This window comes from Colletotrichum costaricense (assembly GCF_030867565.1).
Source record: "Colletotrichum costaricense strain IMI 309622 chromosome Unknown Scaffold_21.1, whole genome shotgun sequence".
NCBI lineage: Eukaryota > Fungi > Ascomycota > Sordariomycetes > Glomerellales > Glomerellaceae > Colletotrichum > Colletotrichum costaricense.
In genome coordinates, this window is record NW_026848250.1 from 277,409 (window position 1) to 301,687 (window position 24,279).

General features: G+C 53.7%; 8 protein-coding genes across 8 annotated transcripts; 5 read left to right on the forward strand and 3 right to left on the reverse strand.

Moving 5' to 3' along the window:
* Positions 1-1,875: 1,875 nt before the first annotated feature.
* CCOS01_14590 (uncharacterized protein) lies at positions 1,876-5,671 on the forward strand (the record flags this gene model as incomplete). The annotated part of the gene is made up of 3 exons (XM_060462733.1): positions 1,876-2,063; positions 2,137-2,991; positions 3,427-5,671. The coding sequence occupies 3 exons, from the start codon at positions 1,876-1,878 to the stop codon at positions 5,669-5,671; spliced, it is 3,288 nt and encodes a 1,095-aa protein (XP_060306564.1).
* A 945-nt stretch (positions 5,672-6,616) lies between these two features.
* CCOS01_14591 (uncharacterized protein) lies at positions 6,617-8,177 on the forward strand (the record flags this gene model as incomplete). The annotated part of the gene is made up of 4 exons (XM_060462734.1): positions 6,617-7,080; positions 7,143-7,229; positions 7,305-7,384; positions 7,459-8,177. 4 exons carry the CDS (start codon positions 6,617-6,619, stop codon positions 8,175-8,177), a joined length of 1,350 nt encoding a protein of 449 aa, XP_060306565.1.
* A 9-nt stretch (positions 8,178-8,186) lies between these two features.
* On the forward strand, positions 8,187-8,444 carry CCOS01_14592 (uncharacterized protein; the record flags this gene model as incomplete). Its single annotated transcript, XM_060462735.1, has 1 exon — positions 8,187-8,444. One exon carries the CDS (start codon positions 8,187-8,189, stop codon positions 8,442-8,444), a length of 258 nt encoding a protein of 85 aa, XP_060306566.1.
* Positions 8,445-8,793: 349 nt separating this feature from the next.
* Positions 8,794-9,892, reverse strand: CCOS01_14593 (PAP2 superfamily protein; the record flags this gene model as incomplete). Its single annotated transcript, XM_060462736.1, has 2 exons — positions 8,794-9,182; positions 9,247-9,892. The coding sequence occupies 2 exons, from the start codon at positions 9,890-9,892 to the stop codon at positions 8,794-8,796; spliced, it is 1,035 nt and encodes a 344-aa protein (XP_060306567.1).
* A 2,152-nt stretch (positions 9,893-12,044) lies between these two features.
* On the reverse strand, positions 12,045-14,541 carry CCOS01_14594 (NGP1NT domain-containing protein; the record flags this gene model as incomplete). The annotated part of the gene is made up of 4 exons (XM_060462737.1): positions 12,045-12,775; positions 12,833-13,109; positions 13,448-14,180; positions 14,246-14,541. Coding segments are annotated over 4 exons (2,037 nt in total), but the record flags the coding sequence as incomplete, so codon positions are not given.
* Positions 14,542-14,946: 405 nt separating this feature from the next.
* CCOS01_14595 (uncharacterized protein) lies at positions 14,947-15,885 on the forward strand (the record flags this gene model as incomplete). The annotated part of the gene is made up of 1 exon (XM_060462738.1): positions 14,947-15,885. One exon carries the CDS (start codon positions 14,947-14,949, stop codon positions 15,883-15,885), a length of 939 nt encoding a protein of 312 aa, XP_060306569.1.
* Positions 15,886-16,365: 480 nt separating this feature from the next.
* Positions 16,366-19,827, reverse strand: CCOS01_14596 (ABC-2 type transporter; the record flags this gene model as incomplete). Its single annotated transcript, XM_060462739.1, has 4 exons — positions 16,366-19,049; positions 19,102-19,398; positions 19,467-19,579; positions 19,676-19,827. 4 exons carry the CDS (start codon positions 19,825-19,827, stop codon positions 16,366-16,368), a joined length of 3,246 nt encoding a protein of 1,081 aa, XP_060306570.1.
* Positions 19,828-21,968: 2,141 nt separating this feature from the next.
* Positions 21,969-23,257, forward strand: CCOS01_14597 (aminotransferase class I and II; the record flags this gene model as incomplete). Its single annotated transcript, XM_060462740.1, has 2 exons — positions 21,969-22,472; positions 22,529-23,257. 2 exons carry the CDS (start codon positions 21,969-21,971, stop codon positions 23,255-23,257), a joined length of 1,233 nt encoding a protein of 410 aa, XP_060306571.1.
* Between the last annotated feature and the right edge of the window lie 1,022 nt (positions 23,258-24,279).

A 24,279-nucleotide genomic window follows, 5' to 3' on the forward strand; every position in this document is an offset into this window, starting at 1 on the left:
TGGGAGTCGGTCTTGGATGGCCATTGAAGAATTGATCGAATTGATCTTCCACCGGCAGATGGGTCAGCGGCCGATGTGACGATGACTGCTTCTACCAAGTGTAGCCGAGACGGCCTATTCCGCTATTGGACTTCGTATATGATTGGGGCCCTTGTCTGAAGCAAGGAGGCTGGAGCTGGTGAAAGTCGAGATGCGTGTCTCGCTGCTGCCGCCTGGATGGAAGAGGTACGGGGAGTGAGAGAGAGAGATGGACCCAGACCTGGTGGCCTGCTAGTTTTCGCCCGATGGCCGACCTCGACCTTTCGGGTCATTTCATTGGCATGTCTTGGCAAGGTGATGGGTGGTAGTAGAGTTCCAAGTGCTGACCACTTGTTGAATAATTGCTTGGATCCGCGCAACGGCGATTAGAAAGACCTGAGAAGTCTTACCAAAGGGCGAGGACCAGGAAGTAATCAAGCATGAACCGAATTAGTATCAGCGGAAGGGTATTTGCATCTTCTTATCGAATCAGAGCGGTCTCGTCGACGATAATAAGAAAGCCTGATGAAAAGGAATATGGGAATGGAAGAATTGGAGCATTCAAGAACCATAGAATGAGATACTTAGGTACAGTACACCCCGCTAGAAGCATCCCCGCAGTGCGGCAGCTTAGGTAGCGCCGAAGACCCGTTATTTGTTTACATAGGTACCTGCCGCTTATCGCCTAGCTACCTACAAGTAAGGTAGGTACCTTGCGTCCCCTTTTGGATAAACCAGCGAGAAAGGGCCAGAAGCTTAACAGCGCGCCAAGTGGGTCCAACCGTTGCACGCAGGAAGGAGCACAGGAAAGTAGGAAGGAACATTCATTCACTTGCAAATCTTCATGGGCTTTTCATCAATTCAGTGTTTTTGCATCCGATTGCCATCCTCACATGCTTCATCAGCCTCCGTAACATAGTTGGTCTTTTTGTGACCTCAAAGCCTCTCAATCTTGATTTCACAACCGTGTCTGCTACGACTCTTCCTTGCTTCCACGTTGCGCCGCCTCGCTGACGTCGGATTGATTGGTCGGCACCTCTCCCCAAAGCTTCGTCAAACTTTGTAAAGTTCGACAGGTGGACCTTGCTGCAAACTTAATGGCTATCAAAGGGGAAGCTACAGGGCTCGCCGAGCATCTCAGTTCTATCTCCAAGTGGGCCAGCGCAAAACCACGAACTCCTCATACGTGGAAGTGCCACCTTGCTTACTTTTGCCGTTGAGCTTCTTATATTACGTTGACTGACAAACTGCCCAAGCGAGTTGAATAAATGCTTACCAACCTTGATGTAATTTACAGTCACTTTAATGAAGACCTCAGTGACGAAGTCCCGCAATCTGAGTAGCCCAAGACTCCAATGCAACACTGAAGAATGAGTCGATATTCATCCAATTTCCGATCAAAGCTTGTGTGTCTGGCCATTGCCGATGTCGACATCCGGAACCTGCTTGTCACCTCAAACGCCCAGACAATGCTTTCATAACTGCCGGTTCTATCGTCCAGGGACGGTGCCGGATGGGTTCGGGCCACCCAAGGTCATCCCTTCTAATTAAGGGTCCTGTCCCAGGCACCATGTGGCGTTCAACATCTCTCCTCACGACGAGAATGCAAGCATTTATATGAGTAAATGACCACTAGCAGCTCTTTCGAGCAGTGTCCACCTGGATTTCGAGGAGAGCGGAGTCTAGTCGCCTACTTGACCCATGTTCATCGTCATCTAAAGATGATACTTAGGAGGTGGTCATCCGTCTTAGTAGCTGAAAATGCCCAGAGTCTTATTTCCGTCATTGCTTTCACCACTTTCGTTCCTAACTTTCTGCAACTTGCCGTGACGCCCGTGGCGTCCAACGCAGCTTACAATGAGAAGCTTCAAGCACGTAGCAGTAGCTCTGGCCTTCCTTCTGTGCATGATTTCTCAAGCAGAAAGCTCACCGAAGCCAGCGAGACAATGTCCGCCTCTGAAGAAGGGCAGCTTTGTCGTTCAACAGTACCAACTCTATCCCGAGAATGCGGACTGGGACGTCAACAACTGCATCGTCTACTTTGGGTAAGCTTATATGTACAAGCCCAGACATGAATCATGGTGCTAAGGCAGAGGCAAGATCACTGTTCAACGCTAGCGTTGTAGTTTATGATCCGTACAAGGACACCGTCCTAGACATCTTGACGTTCGATGGCATCACGCACAACCCTGCCTTGCACATTGGTGGCGTGCAGGTAGACACTCGCACCAAACTAGTCTCGATTGTAGTCGACGCCGCCGCCCCCTTCAATACCGGCGGCAAAGACGTGTCGGGTGACAACTTCATCATCAAGTACGACCCGGCAAAGAAGCAGGTCCTATGGAACAAGAACATCACAGCTGTGACCAAAGGGGCATACGGAGGCTTCCAGGACATTGAGCACGACACCCACGGAAACACCTACGTCGTTGGCTCGTTCCCGGGTACAATCATGAAAGTCGACCGCCAAGGCTCTGCTGTCGTCCCGTGGTACCTCCCCGTGAAGATTGACCACACGAAAATGGGCTTCTCCGGCCTCGCAGCCACTGGCAATATCCTGCTGTCCAACAATAACGAGGACGCCCAGATCTACCGGTTCGACATGAAAGCGGACAAGGGCGCTCCCGTGCTCGTACCGAGATCGCCGAATGTGACGCTAGCGGGCACCGATGCCATCTATCTTCCACCAAGGTACGGTGGAAAGGTGTTGCTTATCGCCGAGAATACCAAAGGCGTGACTGTTTTGCGGTCGAAAGATGGATCCTGGAAGTCTGCCGAGCACCTTGGCACGGTACCGAATAATTCCACCGATGCTCAAGGAGGGATTGTCACTGCTCCGGTGCAAGTCGGCGACAGTCTGTTCATGGTTGAGGAGTTCTTTGCGGATGCTCCTGTTGCGGGCTCGACTTCTGGGAACAGGACTAGTTTCCCGATGGTGGACATCACCTCGCAGGTTGAGGATCTTCTCAAGAAGTGAGTGATTCGCGGTTTGGAATAGTAATTATAATGAATACACTCTTCTTCAACGAAGGAACTTCTGGAACTTCATCGCCATCTTCAGGCTGCAGATTAGATCCACTGATTCGATTAGGTGTTAATCGAGACCACTTTTCGGCACCCTTTGAATTGACTAGCCCCCGGTCAATAGTCTGACATGCATAAGTCTGCAGGCATCCACAATCGCGCATCAACAGTCAAGTGCCTATTGGATATGCGGATTCAATCTAGTCCACATCCCTCGCCGATGGTAAGGCTACGATGTCAACCCAATAGCTCGTTATCACGGCCAATGTTTGCCGAGTTCGCTCTCAGGGCCCTTCCAATACTATGATGCCTTGATAACGAGATGTCTTCGCCAATCATGCCCTCACCATCACCAGGGTCTCACTCATGCGAGTGGTGTCGCAGGCTCCTCGTCATCCACGGCGAAGCCGATATCCCGCATCGGAATCGGGGCGACAGACACGACGCCAGGTGGAACAAGATCGTATTCGACACCAGTCTCACAGATCTTCTCACAGCCCAGCAGAAAACATGTGCCTTTATAGACTGGATACTCGACGGGGAGTGCATCGCACGACCAGACGTTGGCGAATGCGTCGACAACATATCCGGCGAGGTCTACCAGATGGACCTCGAAGAGCTCGAGCAGTTCCACGGCCAGATTGACAAGGACCCGGACTACAGGCTTCCTTCCATTCGCCACGCCGTCCAGGGCCGCAGCGACGGGTACGTCGACTATGTACTCGTAGCTGAGACGAACCCCCCATTCCGTATTGGTGGTGACCACACTCCAGACGTCCTGACTATAGAATTCTTTGGGCTTTGGGACCCGCGCACAAAGCTCGTCTCATATAGGACGGTCAAGGGTCTGCAGATATGTACGCCTCATGATAACCCGGCAGCCAGAGACTTCTGGACGCGGCCGATACAGAATGATCCTGCGTGTTGTCTGCCTGCAGTGAAGTCATGGCTGGCAGATTGCGAGGATAAGCACGAAAGGTGTCAGGAGCTGAAGACGCAGTCTGGGCCGTCGGCACTCAGGCCTATTAGGCTGATCTATATTGATCACAGTTCTAGAGCACGGAGCTATTCGCTGCGGTTGCAAGATACGGCGAATCTAAATCCTCTACCTAGATTCGCAGCTTTGAGCTATTGCTGGGGCGGCAACCAGACGGTGAAATGCGAGACGGCTACGCTAGAGGCATTCACAAAGGATATTTCCTTTGAAAAACTGCCTCGGACGATACAGGACGCTGTCAAAGTCTGCTCGCAGCTCGGAGTTGAGTATGTCTGGGTCGATGCTCTCTGCATCATTCAAGATGAAGGCAACGACGAAAAGATTTTGGAAATCGCCAAGATGCCGTACATCTACGGTCAAGCGTCCTTCACCATTATGGCATCCAGAGCCAAGACTGCGTGGGAAGGGTTTCTCCAGAACAGAGAGTGTTTCAAAGAGTCTGATCAAGCATTTCTTCTCTCCTGGCAGTCCGGAAAGGGCGAATTGGGATCGATTACCTTGGTCGAGATGGAGACAGGGCACGAACCTATTGACGAGCGGGGGTGGACTTTTCAAGAACGTCTTTTATCTGTCAGGATCGTCGAGTTCGGGTCCCGGCAAACTAGATGGAGCTGTCAAGAACCAATTCCGTCAATCACCGGGAACGACACGCTATACGGCCTCGACGTCGGTGAGGGTGCAACCGACGGCTGGAGAAAGATTGCAGAGCCCAATGACCTCAGGCAGGACTCCTTCAACTGGGGCTCCTGCTCAAAGACTCCATCCCCGTGGGGCGCACTGGTAGATATCTACACCAGCCGTACTCTGTCCTTCAACACTGATCGCGCTCTGGCCATGTCGGGGGTCGCGGAGCGCTTTGCTGTGTTGACTGGCGATGAATACGCCGCTGGTCTCTGGAAAAGGAGCATCCGCGACGAGTTGCTCTGGAGAGTGGAGCAAGATGAGCGACGAAATCGGGCGGCGGCCCATCAGGGGCCTTCGTGGTCGTGGTTCGCAGTTAATAGTAGTGTGAGAGCATACGTGGCTTTGGGTGACGGTTGGGAAATCCCTACATTCGAAGGCGATGTAACGGATGCGACGGAGGTCTACCACGCCGAAGTCATATCTATTTCTGCCGAGCCGGTGAACAAGAAAGCGCCCTACGGCGACGTCCGTGGCGACTCAGGTCGGCTTAGACTTCATGGGAGGCTTGCGGCAGCCACCATCATCAATCATCCCACAGGAGACTCAAGGGACGATCCAGAAAATGTCTTTGATATAGCCAGTCCCCCGAGCTCACAAGGTGTTCTTGACTCAGGGACGAAGCTCATGAGTACCAGAAACATCAGCTGTCATCTTGATTGCCTAGATGAGGTAGACGTCAAGTCTGCAGGCTCCGGGGGTTACAGGGCACTGGAGATCAAGAGAGTGCGCGGGTACTCTGCCGACTGGACGATACTCGGACTGCTTCTAAAGCCGGTCAAGATGAATGGGGGAAGTTCGTTGAATGGTGTGCCAGCTTACAAAAGAATTGGCACGTTTGAGTTGGAGTTGGAGACTACATTTGATGACTTGGATGACGATCAGAGCCTTCAGAGCGAGGAGCATTGCTTCTTCGACTTCATCCAACCACAAATGATAGAGATATTTTGATAGACACGGTGAAGATTCAACTATTCTTCATTCTAGTTTGCAGAACCCGAGTACATGTAAAGTTCGGGGACTGTTGGCTCACAAAAGGGTTCAAGTCATCTTTCCTTACTTTTATCACATCCCCATCCTTTCTCTTGGTGACTTTCTGCATGCTGGGATACATATGGAGTCTTACTACATGCACAGGGAGAGTCGAAACAATGAGAACAAAGACAAATGTACGGTAAGCTGCCGTCTAATTTGTTCTGTCACTTCTCCCATATACTACTTGCTACATCTTTATTCGCCTTTCTATTTGGGAGCTACTCGTCATCCTCTGTATCGAGTCTCAACCAGAATCCCATAGTCTTCTCAAGTCTCATCTTGACTTGACTTGTAGCATCGACGTGTCGCAGCAGGACTTGATCACCGCGAGCACAACACTTTGCTCTTTTGCGCAAGTCGTCTAAGGAATCGAGGTCTTAAAAACTTCATGGCCTCATGCTCCCTTGATAAGCAAGCTGGGGTCATACACCATAGCCACGGCAACCCAATAGGAATGCACCAGCCAGACGATGTTCGTCCTTGTTCGGAGCAAGACTCTTTCACAGTGTCCAAGACTCCTCTCGAAGTCAGGCTCGGTGCCTCGATATCTCACGGGCCTAGAATACAGGCCTTGAACGGCGGCTAAGCAGTCGTGCCTTTAAGCTATATCCTTCCCATAATCCATCTCGCTTTTACTTTCCGCATCTCTTCCACATGTTCATCCCTCTCTTACCTCCCGCTTTCTTATCATATTTCACCTTGGACAAGTAAGTTATCGACATGTAATCAAACGTTAACCGAAATACAAGATGACAGAGCCTCCAAGAAATGGAAGCTAACGAGCAGTAGAATTACAGAAACGAAAATATTCGCGTTACTCGAAGTAACTGGAGTCATTTTCTGCCCGCCATAGGCATACCGATGGAGCAAAACGAAAAGCTGAAGACCCTGACCCTGGCTAAGATTTTGGAAAGGCTCAACCTAAAGGACACAAGACACCCAGGTGAAGATGAAATCCAGAATCAAGGGGATCAGATACGTGGAAATCCTACGACTGTAAGGCATTGGATCGAGACATCGGTAAGAAACGGCATGAATGACAGTGCTCCTCTCGCATTCATGGGCCCATTTGGCGGTGACGGCGCTGCTCCTGCGAGCATTCCTGCTGGGAGAGCTCCAAGTAGCCAGGCGCCGATACCTCCCCGTCCCAGCCTGAGACCTTCTTCACCTTCACAACTCCGCCCCGGTACGTTTCCCATACTCCTTGGCCGGGTCGAATTCTCGCTGATCAAACTTAGCGAGCCCAGCGGTCTCATGCCCCAACATCCAATCTACAACTTCATCTCATCAGACGATACCGCCATCCCTTCTGCGACATTCTTTTCGTGAGTCTCATCCCATTAGCCAAAACCATTTATCTGATGCACTTCTCATTGAATCAACATAGCAAAATCCATTACTTCAAGTCCCGTCGGCCCGATCGGGGTCCCCCAGCACTCGGTGATGAATTTCTCATCTCCGCAGCACTCGTCGCGTACGTCTCACCTCCATGCTTATGAACTTGCCCGCTTCTCCGCTAATCAATCGCAGCGAATGTGACGACATTCAGCCCCAGTGGCCGTCCGGTGCAGAACCCGATGGTGGCAGCGCTTTCGTCCGGGCAGCAAGCCCCTTTGAAGGCGCGACTCCGTGAGATTCGTCCCATCCTAGCTAATCATCTCTTACTTGTCTTTTCATATCACTAATTACTATCTCGAGAACAGAAATGGACAAGAACCGAAGAGCCTCAGTCGTTAAGATGACCAGCCGGGAGAAGCTTCTGAAGTCGAGCAGCCCCCTGATCCCCTCTGCCCTCCGAAGTGTCAAATTCCCACCTCCGTCGCTCGAGAGCACCACCGACGAGTCGAGCAGCGATGAGCTCATCATTACAAACCGCGGCCATTCGAGCAGCCAAGTTCATCAGACTCAGAGCAGCATGAGAATGAATATCGATTCCTCGTTCAGCCACCTGGCTCCTCCCATGTCTCCGAACGAACTCTTCAACGCATTCTCATCCATGAACACATTCGCAGCCAACAACCCGCCTCCTTCCTTGCCCCCGAACGACCTGCTCGCGAACCCGGGCCCGGCTTGGAACTTGGACCTGCTCCAGAGCCCTCAACTCGGGCACATCCTGCCACCTCCAGCGGAGATCGCAGTCAGAGTCGGCAACGCGCGCACCCTCGCTCACAACGGCTACCGCGGCCCCTTCGATATCGGCCGCCTCACCTGCCTCATTGATCCGTACACTGGCGAGCCCAACCCTATCGCCGAGACACGCCCCGATGCCCACGGCAACATGGTCACGTACGACATCCACACCAACGAAGCCATTCTCGACGTCGAGCCCTGCGAGACTGGCACCGCCCAGTGGGGCAGGAAGGGCGAGTTCACTGGCTTTGTAGAGTCGAGCGCCGCTTCGTGGGTGCTTGGTCCCGGATAGAACCCGGCCATGCCCCCGCCTCAGGTCGAGGAAACAAAGGATCCGCGCTTCAATCCGAATGCAAAGGATGCCTGGATGGGCGCTAGGCTTGGCGAAGGCAATCAATCTGTCATGGCTCATGACTATGATGTCCCGGCTGCGATACCTAATACGGGTCCGACGCCGTCTTGGGTCAAGGAAGCCAATGACATTCTTGGTATTCCGAACCAGGATGACGAGGATCAGCCGGGTCTCTTCGAATATTGCGATTTAAATTTTGACGAATGATTATTAATCGTCAATACTTGGGTCATAGGAGTTTGGATGGAACTCTTCCTCACTTGGAGAACAAGGTTTACTTTGGGAACTGGCTATGAGGTTCAGATCTGAATAGCCATCAGAATCGCGACGAAGCGTTTATGAGTACATGTACTTATTAGGAAAAGTATCCTCCCCTTGTATTACTTTATACGGGACATCTTGCATGCAAAGCGTGAACAAACTCGTGGTCCCGCGTTGAAGCGATCCATCCCCAAGACTGATGCCTTCTACATCAATCTTTAATCAGTCAGAGTGTGCTCAACACACATCTGAAGCCTCAGCCGGAGGTCAAGATTGCTTTCCTTAACCTCAACAATCACCTTCCAGGAGGCGGCATAGGCTTGGTTCCGTTCTGAGGGGTAGACGTCCCATTAGCAGGAGGAGACATTCCTCCGCCTCCGTGGCCACCACCACCTCCACCACCTCCGGGAGGCTTGTCGCCTCCCCCTCCGGGGGGCTTGTCACCGCCGCCGCCAGGAGGCTTATCACCCATGCCCTCTCCACGCCCACACCCACTCATGTAGAGCGTAATCTCACCACAGTTGACGCCCTGGTCGTTCTTCTTGTACAGGTTGTACGTCTGGTTCTCGGCCTCGCACTGGAAGTACCGCGTCTGCTCCTGGAACGTCATCTTGCCGTCGCAGCCTACGCTCCAACCCTTGTCGGGCTTCTGTCCCGGGTCGCACTGGAGTGTCTCGGTAGGGGCTGTTCACATATGTTAGTCCATCTGTTTTATTGGAAGTGGAGGGTAGAATGGTTCAAAACTTACGAGTCCACCACATGCCGCGTCGGCGGGTATCGACAATCTCGCCCTTTTCCATGCGGAGGATGACGGGCTCGAGGCCGATTCTCAGCTGGCCGCTTTCCAGTTGGCCGACCCAGCCCGAGACGGAGCCCTTGGCTCGCATGCGGAACGAGTTGCATTCCGTCATGCCGCCGCCGCCTTTTCCTCCTCCTCCACCACCTCCACCGCCGCCAGGCTTGTCACCGCCCGGCTTGTCGCCCCCGCCTCCACCACCTCCATGACCGCCTCCGTTGCCTCCTTTGCAGTCATCTCCTCCCTTTCCTCCACCACCACCGCCCCCGCCGCCGCCTCCACCGGGCATACCAGGCATGCCGGGAGGCTTGTCACCACCTCCACCGGGCATACCGGGAGGCATACCAGGCGGCTGCTTGCCTCCGTGACCGCCCTTGCAGTCATCTCCACCCTTACCACCACCTCCACCACCGTTTCCGCCGCCTTCACCAGGCTTGCCTCCGCCCTCGCCGCCGCCTCCGTGACCTCCACCTCCACCTCCACCACCGCCGCCGCCGCCGCCGCCGGGCATACCGGGCGGCTTATCACCGCCCTTACACTCTCCACCGCCGCGACCGCCGCCTCCTCCTCCACCTCCGGGGTTATGTTCCGAATCCATGGTGTTGTTAGTCTCCCTGGGCACGAGGGCTAGAGCGAGAGAGCTCGTGGCCAGGGATACAACTGTAACTAAAGAAAGACGCATCTTCTTCCTCTTGGTCCTCCTATGCTGTACTTTGATGTGTGTTGCTCCGTTCACGTCTGCTAGAGACTAGGAGTTGATGATGGTTTTACTAGGAATGACGACAACCCGTAATCTAGGGCTCCGAGGTAAAAACAAAAAGTAACAACCTCGTGATGATGGCCCGTGTTCAGGGGGAGAAAAAGGATGATGTGCTGGGTAAGGTTTACAAAAAAGAAGAAGCCTTTTGATCCTTCTTCCAGCACAACTAGAAGCGAATGCTGGATGGTGGTGTTCGTATAAAGAAAGGGGTGAGGAGGTAAGGAGATTAACACTCTAGCGGGAGGAAGACTTTCATCTTTTTATGCTTTTGGAAATCACCCTGAAGTTTGAGTATTTGCCGAAGTTCCCTCGTTCTTGTCTCGATCTACGAAAGGGAAAGGCGAGGCGGGGTTCAAACATCTGTACACACACCCACCCTCGCATACAATACTGGCGAACACGAAACAGTCTTTTTTGGCTTGACTAGTTACCCGAGAGCAGAAAATCCGAGTAAGGAAGGCACACACACCGTTGGGCGAGAAGTGAGGGGACGAGAGGAGGCGGAAGAGGGGTGTGACGGACCGACCGGTGTGTTTGGTTTCCACGATGTTCGACTCATCATGAGGAGATTGGAAAGAAGCGTGCCCAGCAAGGTAAGGTAAGGTGAGGTGAGGTACCTACATGTGGACAAGGGCAAGGGGTGTTCTGCCATCCAGCAAGAGACAAAAACCAAGGCAGAGAGGGAACAGGAAAGAGGGCGAGAGAAACCAGACAAGCAAAACATCGGATTACACGGTCCACGTGGGGTCGACGGAGACTTGCCTTCTCGTCGGAATTGTTCCTCCAAAGAGACGCCTGCGTGTGTATGTGTGTGTTGGTTGTCGTTGAGTTGAGTCCTCCAAGTCTCGAATCGGAGAAGGAGGTTGTAAGAACTCTAAATAAACCTTCTCTCACGACTCATAGTCATCAGACGATCGTCGACACACTTCTCTTTCCGCAATCGAGATGGAGGGGGAAGGAGAGGGGAGGGGGGGGGTGGTAGTGCCAGATAGAGTAGGAGAGCCAAGAAGAAAAGGACCGTTTCCACGCTAGATGAAAAGAAGGAAATCCTTCCTTTGCAGACACAAGCGAAAGAAAGAATAAACTTTGCTTTTCAATGAGGAAAGAGTCAAGTCGGGCCAGGTTCGCTAATTGAGACGGGTGGACGTTGAGGGAAACTCTCCTGCTTAGTCGTGACGAGGAACCTTACGTCGGAACTTTAATCAATATCATCGAATCCCCGTTTCTCTGTTGGCCGATGTCTGTTTGTTTTTTTCTGCTCAAGTTGCAGGGCCGACGTCGCGGCGAGACAACCGACAAAGGGAACGACAGAAGCCGAAAGAGGGAACATGAGGGGAAAGAGGGCACAGGAACAAAGTTTTCATCGGTGAATCATGTTTTTGTATTCTTGTCTGACTGGCGGCGACCAATCCATTGAATGTCTATCTCTGCATTCTTTTGTTTCGACTTCGGTTCTTTCTGAACTGAAGAGACCTCGTTTTGAAGAGGCTTTTGAATATGGACAATATCTATCTACAGATGGCAACTTGCCAATCGAGATAGATCATTTGGGGGTATCATACGGTAACAACGCTGAGCGTAACATCCCTCGATAGAGATGGCGGGGGAATAAACTTTGGGAAACATCCCGCGGCTGGAGCCCGTGCTTAGCTGGAGAAACAGGGAAGGGCGGAAACCCGGGATCTGCGTCCCACGGCAGAGCCGCAATCAGGTGCCGACGCTGAACAGCCTCAATGTCTAGAAACATTGAGGTATCGTGAAACAACTGCCCTGGCTGGCCCGTGATTTTCACAGCACAAAGGCCTGACGGTTCCTGGAGGTCCCCGATTGCGGACCGTACGGCCAAACTCGCTTTTCGTTTCGTTTTGTTTTTTTCCGAGTCAGCCCCAACTCAAGTGGACTCGCCGCTTCCCACCTGTACTGGTGAGGCTGCCGAAACTTCGGCGTTGCAGCGGAAGAGATTCATCTAGCAGGTTCTCGCCTGAGGATTTCACGTCTTGGTCTTTCTTCTCTTCTTCGAGGCGTTGCTAGCACTACGATCCGATACAGCACGGACCGAGGTGTTATAGCTTGTCTCCGAGGCAGCGCCGTCACCACCATCTTCACTCGCAGAGTCATCGTCTGATATGTCATCCAGCGGGATCATGTCGTCTGAGGCCTCACCTGCGTCTTCAGATGCCTCGGCCAAGGACTTGTCGCCCTCAGCCTTGTCATCGTCAGACCCGAAACCTTCAAACTCCTCATCGTCCCCTTCTTCTTCGTCACTGGAGGGTCCCATTGACGTATCGGCCACGCTCTCGGCCACATCAGTTGCGTCACGCTTCCGCTTCTGGGGCATCTCGCCAAGCCTGCCGCCACGACCCTCAATGCCCTCGGGAGTCTCCGTGCCTTCTTCCTCAACAGGCGCGGGAGTGAACCAAGGGATTTTGCCACGCATGAAGTCGTTGAGGACCATCTTGGCAACACCGTCCAAGTCGGCCTCTCCGTGCTTCAGCAGACGACCACCCTTTCGGGCAAGCATCTCGAGAAATTCGACGTGATTGGTCCAACCCTTGAGTCCGTATGTTCTCTCCATGTGATGTGTCTTCACCTTCTCGAGCACAGCAGGGATGTACTGCTCAGGGTTGTGGACGTTCTCAACACGAACAACACCTCTCAGGAGAAGATCCTGAGGGGTGTCGGTCTGCGACGGCGGCACAATACCAGGGCAATCAATCATGTCTTTGACAGATTAGTTCTATGTTGAAGTACGTCGAAAGGAATGGAACGATGACTTACAGATCTTGCGGGTGAGTGTGATGTACTGCCAGACCTTGGTTTCACCGGGAATCGGTGCAACGTTGGCGACCTTCTTCTGTCTCAGGGTGTTGACGATGGAACTCTTGCCGACATTAGGGTAGCCGATGAGACCAACAGAGATCTGCTTGCGGTCGCTGTGGAGCTTGGCGTACTGTCTGAGCAGCTCAATCAGACTACCCTTTCCGAAGGGATTCGTCAGACTAGAGTGCATCGCCAGCGTAGGCTTGTCCTTTGAGAAGTGCTTCACCCAACGGGCCTGTATCGAATTAGCTTCTGCATGAAGCAAATAATTCAAGAATCAAAAATGATCTGGAAGGTATGTATGCTTCACTACTAAGAAATACCACCATCGAAAGGCTCGAAAGAGCACTGGCAGACTTCAACTCATCGGAAGCAATTCTGTCTCATGATAGGAAATCCAAAACGGATCCCATCAGCCCTGATCCAAGGACCAGGACAGCGAGACAGCCCTCGATTTTCCCAGTGTTTAACGGAGAACTTCCATTGTAAGCACTCAAAGAGTGCGGAACGCTTCCTGACAAAGACACTGGGGTGTGGGATGGGGGGACAGAATAATGAGCTTGAGAAACTTACAGCAACACTGGTAGGCACCAAGTCCGTCTTGTTCAAGACAAAGATGAGATGCTTGTGAGGTGCCTCCTCGCGGAGGTACTTCTCGACACTGCGACATCTCGTTCCCAGAGGGTCGCGAGCATCCAAGACGTGGATAACAACGTCGGAAGAATCCAACACACGGTACAGCTCGTTCCAGATACGCTTGCTCTGACCCTTGTTGAAGATGGGCTCGATCGACAAGGTGACGTGACTCTCGTCCTCGTCCGCGCCACCGGATTGGCCACTGAGCAGCTTGTTCCGCTCCTGGAGCTCGTTGAACTTGTCAAGATCCTTGTCGACTTCGCCAGCCAAATCCGCAATGGAACCGGCGCCAATCTTGACGCGCTTCCGCTGAGACTTGGGACCGAACGTGTCTCCGAAGGAGGACGTCTCGATCGTCATCTTGGCCTGGTGCTGCTTGATGCCGTTGACGTTGTCGGCACCATCCTTGATCAAGGACATGGGCAGCTTGTTGCTCTTGAGCAGGACCGAGTAAGGGTCCGCGGTCTTCTCCGCCATGGCGCTCCGGAACGCCGTCAAGCTCTCCTGGGAGATGACACGGGTGTTGCCGAACCACTTGCGGTTGGGTTCGATCCGGGCGTTAGGGATTTCTCGGCTCTGGAAGGAGGCAGCCTTGGTGATCTCGCCGTCGGCGTTGCGCTGAGGCTTGCCATCCTTGTACATGTTCAACTGCCTCACCCGCTTGGCAGAGCTGTAGCATTGTAACGTCAGCAACCTGCTTGCGCATACCGAGCCAAGGGAGAGTTGGAGACCTACCGGTAGAAATTTTCGCCCTTGACCTTGACATTGCCCATGCCATCGCCGGTCTTGCCCTGGCGAACCTTTCGGCTCGCCTCTTTCTTTCCGGTTCCCATCTTTTGTGACCGCGAACTCGCCCAGTCGTCGACCTTATTGAAAAGAAAGGGAAGACTGAGGGAGAAGGGGGTAGACTGGGCGGGAGTTGGAGTCGGTGAAGTTTTTAGAGAGGATTGAGAGAAGGAGGTTGGAGCTTCAAGCGCAGTAAAAAGGAAGTTCTTTCTCTTGCGGGTGGTGGGGTCCCTTGGGAATTTTTTAGTGGAGTTGCTGAAAATTTCTGGAGCACTTCGGGGCGAATAACCGCCGTTGCACCGAAGAGCCAATGAACGATGCCACAGGCAAGAAGGGGGTGTCTCCGCAGCTGCAGCTCCAAATTTCACCCCCAAATGCCTGGCCCTTTTTTCGCATCTTCCTCAGAGACCGGGAATCTCAACTGAGCAAAGGAGAACTTTGGAGCGCAGAGCTGCTACTCACTGCACACCCGAGCGTATACCTATCCAACCCAGGGCCGCCATCGAGAAATTCTCAGGTTCAACCGTCCCGACAGCAAAGCAGCTTGCCCATCTCAAGCCACGAATTGACTCCATTCCCAAACCCGCCTGCCGACAGCCCTTTCACAACCAGGCGACTACGGCCCCGAACACCCCATCAAGCCGGCTGCAATGTCGTCACGATGCTCCTGCGCGCGGCTGACGCGCCTCCCGACAACGATCGTCCCCAGACAAGCCACCCTCAACCTCACACGACCCTTCTCCTCCACGACGGCCCAGCTCAAGGTGCCCCCCCAACACCCAGACTGGATCAAGGTCCCGACGCCGCCCCAATCCCAGGCCTCTGAGGAGAAGCCCCCCATCGTAAAGGGCACCCTCCCCACGCCCCGCGACGTCTTCCCAGCAAAGGAAAACGACCGCAAAGTCCAGCCCTCGTACCTCCTCGAGACCGCACCCGCGCCCACCAGCGCCTCGTCCACGAAGCCCGCCCCTCCCGGCTCCCGCCTCGAGCACCGCCGCCGCATGGCCGAGTCCCGCCGCGAGAACCTCGGCATCGCCCTTCAGGGGCTCTACCAGCGCAAGCAGGAGGGCGTCGAGACCGTCACCGCCGAGAGACAGCGCCGCCTCCGCGACCACCAACGCGCCGCCGTCGCCCCCGAGCGCGCAGACGACCGCCTCACCCGCGGCTCCGTTCTCTCCTCCCTTGTCGAGTCTGCCTCTGTCGCACCCAACAAGGACCGCTACGACCAGGCCAACGCTAGCAAGGCGCGGACGGCCAGGCTCGCCGCCAAGAAGAGCGAGGCGAGACAGGATGCCCTCATGGAGCTGTACATCAACGCCTCCAAGTTCATCGTCACCGAGGAGGAGCTGGGCAAGCACCTGGACCAGCTCTTCTCCGAGGACTTCTGGAAGCGCCAGGGCAAGTCCATGGCCCACGACGCCGACAACGCCTGGGACGTCTGGGGACAGCCGCCGACGGTGCAGTCCATGCTGGACGACATGCTGAGAACGCAGCAGCGGGCCATCGACTTCCAGACGAGCGACCAGGACAGGACCGTCAAGAGGCAGAAGTCGATTGCCGAGGAGCTGACGGGCGGCAAGATGGAGTAAAGGGGTTCACACGTCAGAAATGGCCCGCCGTTCAGCTTGGAGAGTCTGCACATTCGGTGGGTTGTATCAAAAATATCAAATGGTGTTTTGGCCGTTGTAACATCTCACATTTGTACGTTGTGGTGGCTTTGGGTCATAGTCTCTGCATATCACCATACCAAATTCCGGTTGCAGGGCCGCCGTGGAGCGCACAAGTCAACTTGTACTACTATCAATTCTCTGTAGCATTATAAAGCCATCAATGTCAAACTATAAACGACATGACAATCCTCCAACGCCGTGGAGGTGCCCATATGCACATTGTCAGATTATTGCCATTCGAAAGGAAACTTGCTGTATGTATCTCTGTGTGTGTGTGGTCTCTATGAAATGACCCGAAGCTGTTGCGGCTCTTGCTACAGTGGCCGTCACGCTTGTATTCTTACAGTTGTATACCAAATAGTGCCTAGAACGTCGCCTCGAGTTGGCCACGCATGATGTTTATCTCTTCTCGACAAGAAGGAAGTGCATGGCGCCATAGGCAAGAACAAGGAAGACAACTCCAAAGGTACCGAGGCTGACGACATCGGTCCAAAGGGCGTCATTGTTGAAACCGAAGGAGCTCAGGATGGCGGCTCCAGGAACAGTGATGTCCAGACCGTACTTCTTATCCACCAGCGTGAGCTGGAGCACCTCATTGACAATGAGCGACTCGAAACCGTAATGGAAGATAGACAGCATCTGGAGCCAAAGAGCAGCCTTGGGGATGGCGTTGTGGTTGAGCAGCAGACCAGCGAAGAGCAAGCTAAACAACATGACCAAGCTACCAATCAGGTTGGCCACTCCACCGTCCTTGCAGATAATGCCAATGAAGAGGCAGATCGCCGCGGCAGCGAAGTTGAACAAGACCAGAACGAGAATGAATTTGAAGAAGTGGCTGGCATCCGGAACCAAGCCAGTCATCGGGTAGATGATAGCACCCATGAGAAGCGGCGGGATGATTCGCAACGGGATAATGTCGAACAAAATCTTGGCCGCAAAGTAGGTGATGGGGGAGTAGTAGCCGTTAGCGCGCTCTCGGACGAACAAGAGTCTCTCAGTGGCGAAGACGTTCAAGCTGGTCAGTGTGCTGAATCCGAACAAGGCCAGGAGGAAGAAGAAAAGACCCAGACGGTTCTGGAAACCCGGAATGTCATCGGTCAATCCATAGAAGAGGTAACCAGACAGCACGGCGAGGAGGATGGCAATGGCGTAGTGGGTCAGCATGAGAATAGGGTTCCTGTAGAGGTTCTTCCACGTGCGTTGAGACAGAATGATGAACTGGCGAGTATATCCAACGCGGACATAGCCCTTGCCGATGGCGCTGATGTGAATGTTGGGTCCCTCAGGATTATAACCGTTGGCATTCTGTCCATTGGCGCCTTGAGCGGCAGTGATAGACTGCTGAATTTCATCATGCGTAGAGCCGGCGATATCAGACTCGGCGAAAGATCGAATCAAGACGTCGAGATCAGTTCCGTCATATGCGGCAGGGGGAAGGTCGTGAGGGTCTTCAGCATTAGCCGGCGGGACAAAGCCGGATTGATTTTGCAGCTTATACGATCCAACATCCTCACCCCCGGCATCCGATGAAGCAGCCGTGTCAACGGTGTTCTTGCGGCGAGTGAAGAGCTCTCTTTCTTGGCGAATCTTGACGGAATCACGGCGGTGGTTTTTGGGACGCGAAGACGAAGACTCAACAAGGCTGTCGTCACCGATTGAACCGCCAGAAATGCTTGCGATAGACTTGACAGCAGTCGTGCTGCTGGGACCCAGGCTGGCAACGTCGGCGTTCAGAGCTCCATCATCTTCCAAAGTAGAGGCACCGGCGTGCATGGTGAGATCGACCAGGTAATCAGCAATGTTGAAGCCTGGAGGGCACGAGTAGCCGATGTGGTCGAAGTAGGCCTGGCACTGAGAGAAAGGTCCTGAGTATACCGCGCCACCACGAGCCAGCAGAACTAGTCTGTCGAAAAGTGCAACAATGTTGGACCGCGGCTGGTGAATAGTGAAGACGACAGTGCGCTTGTAGTTTTTGGCCAACGTGACGAGGCATTCAATGACATTGAAAGCATTGTAAGCATCAAGGCCGCTGGTGGGTTCGTCCAAGAACAGAATAGAGGGGCTCGTAACGAGTTCGCAGGCAATGCCGACTCTGCGCTTCTCTCCACCAGAGATACCACGGCCCTTGCCTTCCTCAGAGCCGATAAGAGAGTCCCGAATGTGGTAAATGCCCAGCTGCTTCTCAACTTCAAAAACGCGTTGCTCCTTGGCAGCACGACCCATATTCCGGGGCAGGCGAAGAAGGGCACTCGTCAAGATGGTCTCGTGCACGGTCAGGGTGGGCAGCATGGTATCCTCTTGGTCGACAAAACCGATGACGTTCTTGTATTCGATGTCGGTAACCTTTTCGCCGTTGACGAAGAAGTCCCCAGAGACTTGACCTCTCTTGTTCTTTCGTGCGAGGATATCGAGGAAAGTGGTCTTGCCAGCTCCTGAGGCACCCATAATGGCGGTCACCTCTCCGGGATGGGCCATACCCTGGATGTTGTTCAAGATTCTCTTTCCGTTGAGCTCGTAGGCGACATTCTCAAAGTAGAGAGAGGCAGGCTTGTGATCAGCCATGAGCTTCAAGCTTTCGTCGTCGGAGTCGTCCAGAGCGATGGCGCCATACTTGAACTGTCGGCGAGAAAGGTACCACGTGAGGAGGATGACGGCGACAACGAAAAGGGAGCATGCGGCGATAATACTGGCGATGAGTGGGGTGTTGATCTTCTTGACGGGCCTTTCGTAACCAGGGACTTCGGTGTGGTACAGACACTCTCCAGAGCGACAGCTCAGTTGGATGCTACTGTCGCCGATCAAGGACAGAATCAGGTCGTCCATGGCGGGCTCTTTGAAGGCGCAGTTGTTGACGCCTCCATTCTTCTGCAAGCACTCGAACTCTGCAGGGCCCTTGATCTCCTCTACCAGGAATTCGCCAATATCGACGGAGCCGTTCTCGCCACAGAGCATGCGGTCTGGAATGCAGTCACATTGGATCTTGTTACACTTGTAGTCAGTGCTGTTCTGGCTGTCGTTGATATCGGCATTTGAGCTGCACTCGTTCAAATGGCAGTAGAAGGATTCACGTTCATCGACCCAGACTAGAGGAGGTTAGCTTGGTCACTGATCCAAGTGTACGGACGATAGGCCTACATTGGAAATCGCAGCTAGCCTCTTCTTTCTTGCAGGTAAAGGTGACTTGAGGGCGCTTCTCTCCGAGAAGATCGGTAATCTTCTTGTTGGTGACATCGCAGATTTGGTAGTTGTGGTTGATGACCTCGCCGTTCTGGTAGCAGACACCGCCCTCCTTAGTTTCCATGAGTGCGTCGCAGGCCTTATTTTCTGTGCAGACGTTGCAGTTGATGCCGGTCCAGCCGTCGTCGCATTCGCAATTGTCACCGGTTCGTCGGGGTCTATCGGTGTTATCGCCACGGGAGAGAGATCCGCACACTATGGAGTACGTGTCAGTGATGCGCCAAACTTGTGCGACTGCAGGGCGGGGGAACGTGTGGACGTACGTGGATCGAGACAGTCATCGCCGCCGAAGCCCTCGGGACAACTACATTTGCCGGTGAAGTCATTGCAGCCGGCAAACTGGGTACACTTATGGGCAGGGAGAAGACAGTTGAAGCTGCGCAAAGGATGTATGTTAGCATTGGGGAGTTGAAGGCAGAGGTGATGGCAGCATGATCGCGAGATTGCGACCTCTCGATGGAAAAGCACTCACCATGGAGGACAATCAGAAGGCCGGTCGTCGAGTAAGGTGAGCTGGGCACGCAGCATATCGGCCGTGGTGGAATAGTTGCGCTGAGCCGAAGCCAGGAGAGGAAGACATGCCAGAGCCCCGATGAGGAGGCTCCTCAAGGCGGGAGGAGCCATGATGGGCGTGTTGAAGTGGCGGACTAGACACCGAGTCGGATGCCAGCAGATCAAGAGTGGCGGCGGGAGAGATGTCGATGTCAAAGGAAGGTGAGGTGTATGTTAGGAGCAGATCAGAGAGGGGAGAAAGAAGGTCAGATCATAGACTGGACTGAACTGGACCCAACGGACATGGACACGGCTGCGAACAGAGCGGCGGAGGATGGGGGAGGAGTGGAAGCTCTTGGCCTGCGGGAGGAGGCGTGTGAAGCAGACGTGGATGACCTGCGCTGGACCAAGGCACCGAGCCGATAACAGAGGTACCACCGGCCGATAATAACCCGCAGCAGCAAGCACCCAGCAATCCAGCGCCCAGCAACCAGCGACGCGGCTTGCTGGTACCTTACTGCGGTACGTACCCGCTTCCGAGGTGTCTCCAGCTGGACGGGACGGTCCAATCGTGAGGTGGCGGTGGCGTCACAGTGGATGAATTTGTAGGAGACGTACCTCGACAGGCTGGGGACCCCACTGTGCCAGACGGAAACACGCATCAGCGTCCCGTGGGGTGGCTGAACCTACTGAGTTCGTGCCGTAAAGAGCCTGAGGCTTCAGGTTCGTTGACCATGTGCCTGGGTACGTATTCGTAGATACGTCCGCTGCCTTTCCATTGCCCTTAGCATTCTGTAGCGCAATCTGTCAGACTTCTTCTCTTGTTCCCCAGAGGCCAAACCCCCGCCGTTTCCCTCGGTCAACCAGTTCCGTGGGACGGGACGAGACAAGACGCTAAGAATAGTTCTACTCTTTGTTCCCCCCTCCCTCGAGTTCTCGGTGCCTATCTACGGAGTAGTGTACGCAGTATGTAGATGAGGAGTTACCTCAACAGCTTAGCTCATGCCGTCTACTGCCCAATGCAGACAAACATGCAGGGAAGACGCCTGCCAACTACGAGATCCATGAGCATTACACTCTGCGACCTTGCACTTACCACCAGCAACGTCGCCGTTGAAACACATCGATACAGTGCGATTGCACATCTAAGCGTAAAGTCAGGCACCAGGCATGTCCATCTGCCACTCATCTGACTCTCAGGTGGATCTGCCACCCGTGGTGTACTCCATTCTCACATACTTCGACTGGCCGAACCTGAAGGGATTATGGTACTTGATCTCGAACAAAAGATAGTCCATGGGCACAGTTCAGCAGAGTACAGACGATGGGATTCAGCAGGGATTTCAGCCAGTGGCCTCACGAGCAACGTCGAGCCTGACGAAGTATAGCTGCAGATGATTCCTTGAACACAACAGATTATTATCTTCAGCTGTGCCGATCAAGCAGATTAACTCAAAGGCTTCTCATACATGTTTTGGCTACCTTGGAACTAGAAAATGTCACTGGAACTGGCACTGACCCGATACGATACGATACGATACAAACAACATATCATGGGCACACCAAGAGCTAACATCTAGTTTATCCTCGTTTTACCTCGGTCTTGCTTATAATTCCTTACGTTTGTCACCAAAGCTAGAAGCTCCAGCCACAGCTCCTCTCAGCCCAAGGCGATTTCGTTGTTTTACCTTTGCTTTTGCTCCCCGCATTGAATGGAACCTCACTCAGGTACCCAACATCCAGGGCATTATGCTTTTCTCCAACAACGCAATCCCGTACATCTGTGCCCGCGGAGAGTCTTCCTAGTGGCAGACGGTCTCCCATCCGCACCCTGTTGACGGGCCATTGGCATGTGTTAGTCCCGGGACGCCGCCGTGTGCTCATAGCGCCCAATGTTCCTCTGAGCAGTTCGAAGACGCATCCCGTCCGTGCTGATACGCGGGATTGCCATAGTCGCCTTATGCACGAGGTCGGAGCAACTGTGCGAGTGTGTTTGTGTGTTTGTCCATGTATGTATAAGCAAAAGTGACCATGACTCTTGTTTGAGATCTCAGTTTCCCATGATCCCGCCAGCCTTGGCATTGTATCATTCCATACCCGGCGCAAATCGCAAAAGCCTCGCTTCTCCACGTTCCTCCTACCCTCTCACTCACCAAGCTTATTGCTGCCCACTAGACCTCCTCTTCTCGGCTCAAATGCGATCATCCTGAATCCCCCAATCCAGCAAATCCCGCATCCCGCACAGCCCAGCCCCCCTTCCACCTCCCCCAACAATGGTTCGGATATCGGCCTTCGACGTGGAGCAATGGATGGACGAGTACGAGACCACCCCAGGCTGCCTCAACATCGCCGAGACCTGCGCCGCCTCCGTCTCCATAAATGATCTAGTCACACTCTCTCAGGACAAGCACGCGCCCGGCCCCGTCGACCTCTCCACAAAGCTAGTCTACGGCCCCATCCGCGGCTCCGCCCGGCTCCGTCAGAAAGTCGCGGCGCTCTGTAGCGGCGCCGGGGCCGGCTCGGATGGCTCAACTCCCGGCGTGCTCTGTGAAGACGACGTGCTCATCACGCAGGGCGCCATCGGTGCCAACTTCCTCCTGCTGTACACCCTGGTGAACCCCGGCGACCATGTCATATGCGTGTATCCCACGTACCAGCAGCTCTACAGCGTCCCCGAGAGTCTCGGCGCGGATGTCTCCTTGTGGAGGCTCAAGGAGGAGAACGGCTTTGTGCCGGATGTGAGCGAACTCGAGGCCCTCGTCAGGCCCAACACAAAGGTAATTCATCTTCTCATTCATGACGACAGCCCTTTGGAACTAAGTCCGTTCATCAGATGATCATCATCAACAACCCAAACAATCCAACCGGCATACCCATCCCAGCACCAGTCCTCGCCTCTCTCGTCGCCTTCGCCAAAGCCAGGGACATCGTCCTCTTCTCAGACGAAGTCTACCGGCCCCTCTTTCACAACCTCTTCTCTTCCTCAAGCGGGGACGCGGATGTGCCCCCGCCCCTCACAACCTTTGGCTACCCCAAAGTCGTCGTCACAGGCTCAATGTCCAAATCCTACGCCCTGGCCGGCATCCGCATCGGCTGGATCGCCTCCGCAGACAAATCCATAATCCAAGCCGTCGCCTCGGCCCGCGACTACACCACCATCAGCGTCTCCCAAATCGACGACCAAATCGCCTCCTACGCTCTATCACCACCCGTCTATGCGCCGCTTCTACGTCGGAACGTCGGGCTCGCCGTTGCCAACAAGGCTCTCCTTGAAGCGTTCATCGAGAAGCACAAGGGCGTGTGCTCCTGGGTGAGGCCGTTGGCGGGAACGACTGCGTTTATACGCTTCACCCACAGGAGCGGCGAGCCGGTGGACGATGTGCGGTTCTGCCTGGATGTGCTGAGGGAGACGAATGTGTTCTTCGTGCCGGGATCAAAGTGTTTTGGTCATGGGAGGGACTTTAAGGGGTACGTGAGGATTGGGTATGTGTGTCACACCGAGGTGCTTGTGGAGGCTCTTGAGAAACTTGAGGCGTATATGCGTGTAGCGTTCCCGGAGTAGTAGGTGTCTGCTTGAAGCCATCATGACATGCTTGGCTATTCGAATGGTCACGCCACCTCATTAAGCATTTGACGATGTGATCAAGTGTTGATCAATATGAGTCTCAGGTCTCATACCTCATACGTTCTGTGCTGTTCAGGCAGTCCAAGAACCTGTTCTGCTGCCGACCTGTGTGCCACGGAGGCTTTATTTTTGGAGTTCGAGCAACGGCACATTTACTGACCCAAAGCTCTCACTGCCTCATCCAAGGAATCTTGACTCTTCACCCCTGCTAGTCGATGAGCGTTGCTGAAGCCGAAAGCCATGCACCGCCGAGATGTCTTCTCGCTTCCCATTCAGAACGCTCGAATTGAGACACATCTCTCTCCGGCACCATTTCAATACCTTACACCCACCCAGTCGAATCCTAGTCGTCTTTGCGAAGTAAATATAATTCTCGGTGCAGGTGTAGAGAGACCCCAAGACTCTCCACGTCATAACCGGAGCGGTCGTAGAGTACCCAGCTTTTGGCTGGTATGCCAGATTCCAGGCAGATATTCACCACGAGGAAGTCTAGAGATCTCCAACAAATTACTTATGCAGGAGATATTTCTCTGCAATTTATGCAAGAGCCACTTATTTTGATTCAGCTTGGATTTGTGGAAAGAAGGAAACATTATTCACGTTGAGATCATTGGTTGTAGAAGCTCCCACTACAAGACGTTGCGCGCGGTCTTTCTGACATTGACAAAATTTGTTCTACAAGTCTTGTCGGAGGCCTTACAAACTGAAGCCCACGTCTCATTCCCCGCCAATATCCCCATCAGATAGATGCCAAACGGACATTCCTATGCGTACGTCTGCCTTCGTTCCTCTGGTATATCCGTATGAAGCATCACAGAAGGTACGTCGTTCACTTCCCAAGCCATGCTTTGGAAACCAGGCTTTGACCCTACACTTGAGTTCCTGGAAGCACCCAGCCGCTAACAGAAGGCTAAGCATAATTGAAATCATTCTCCCTGTGCTCAGAATTCGCTGAAAAC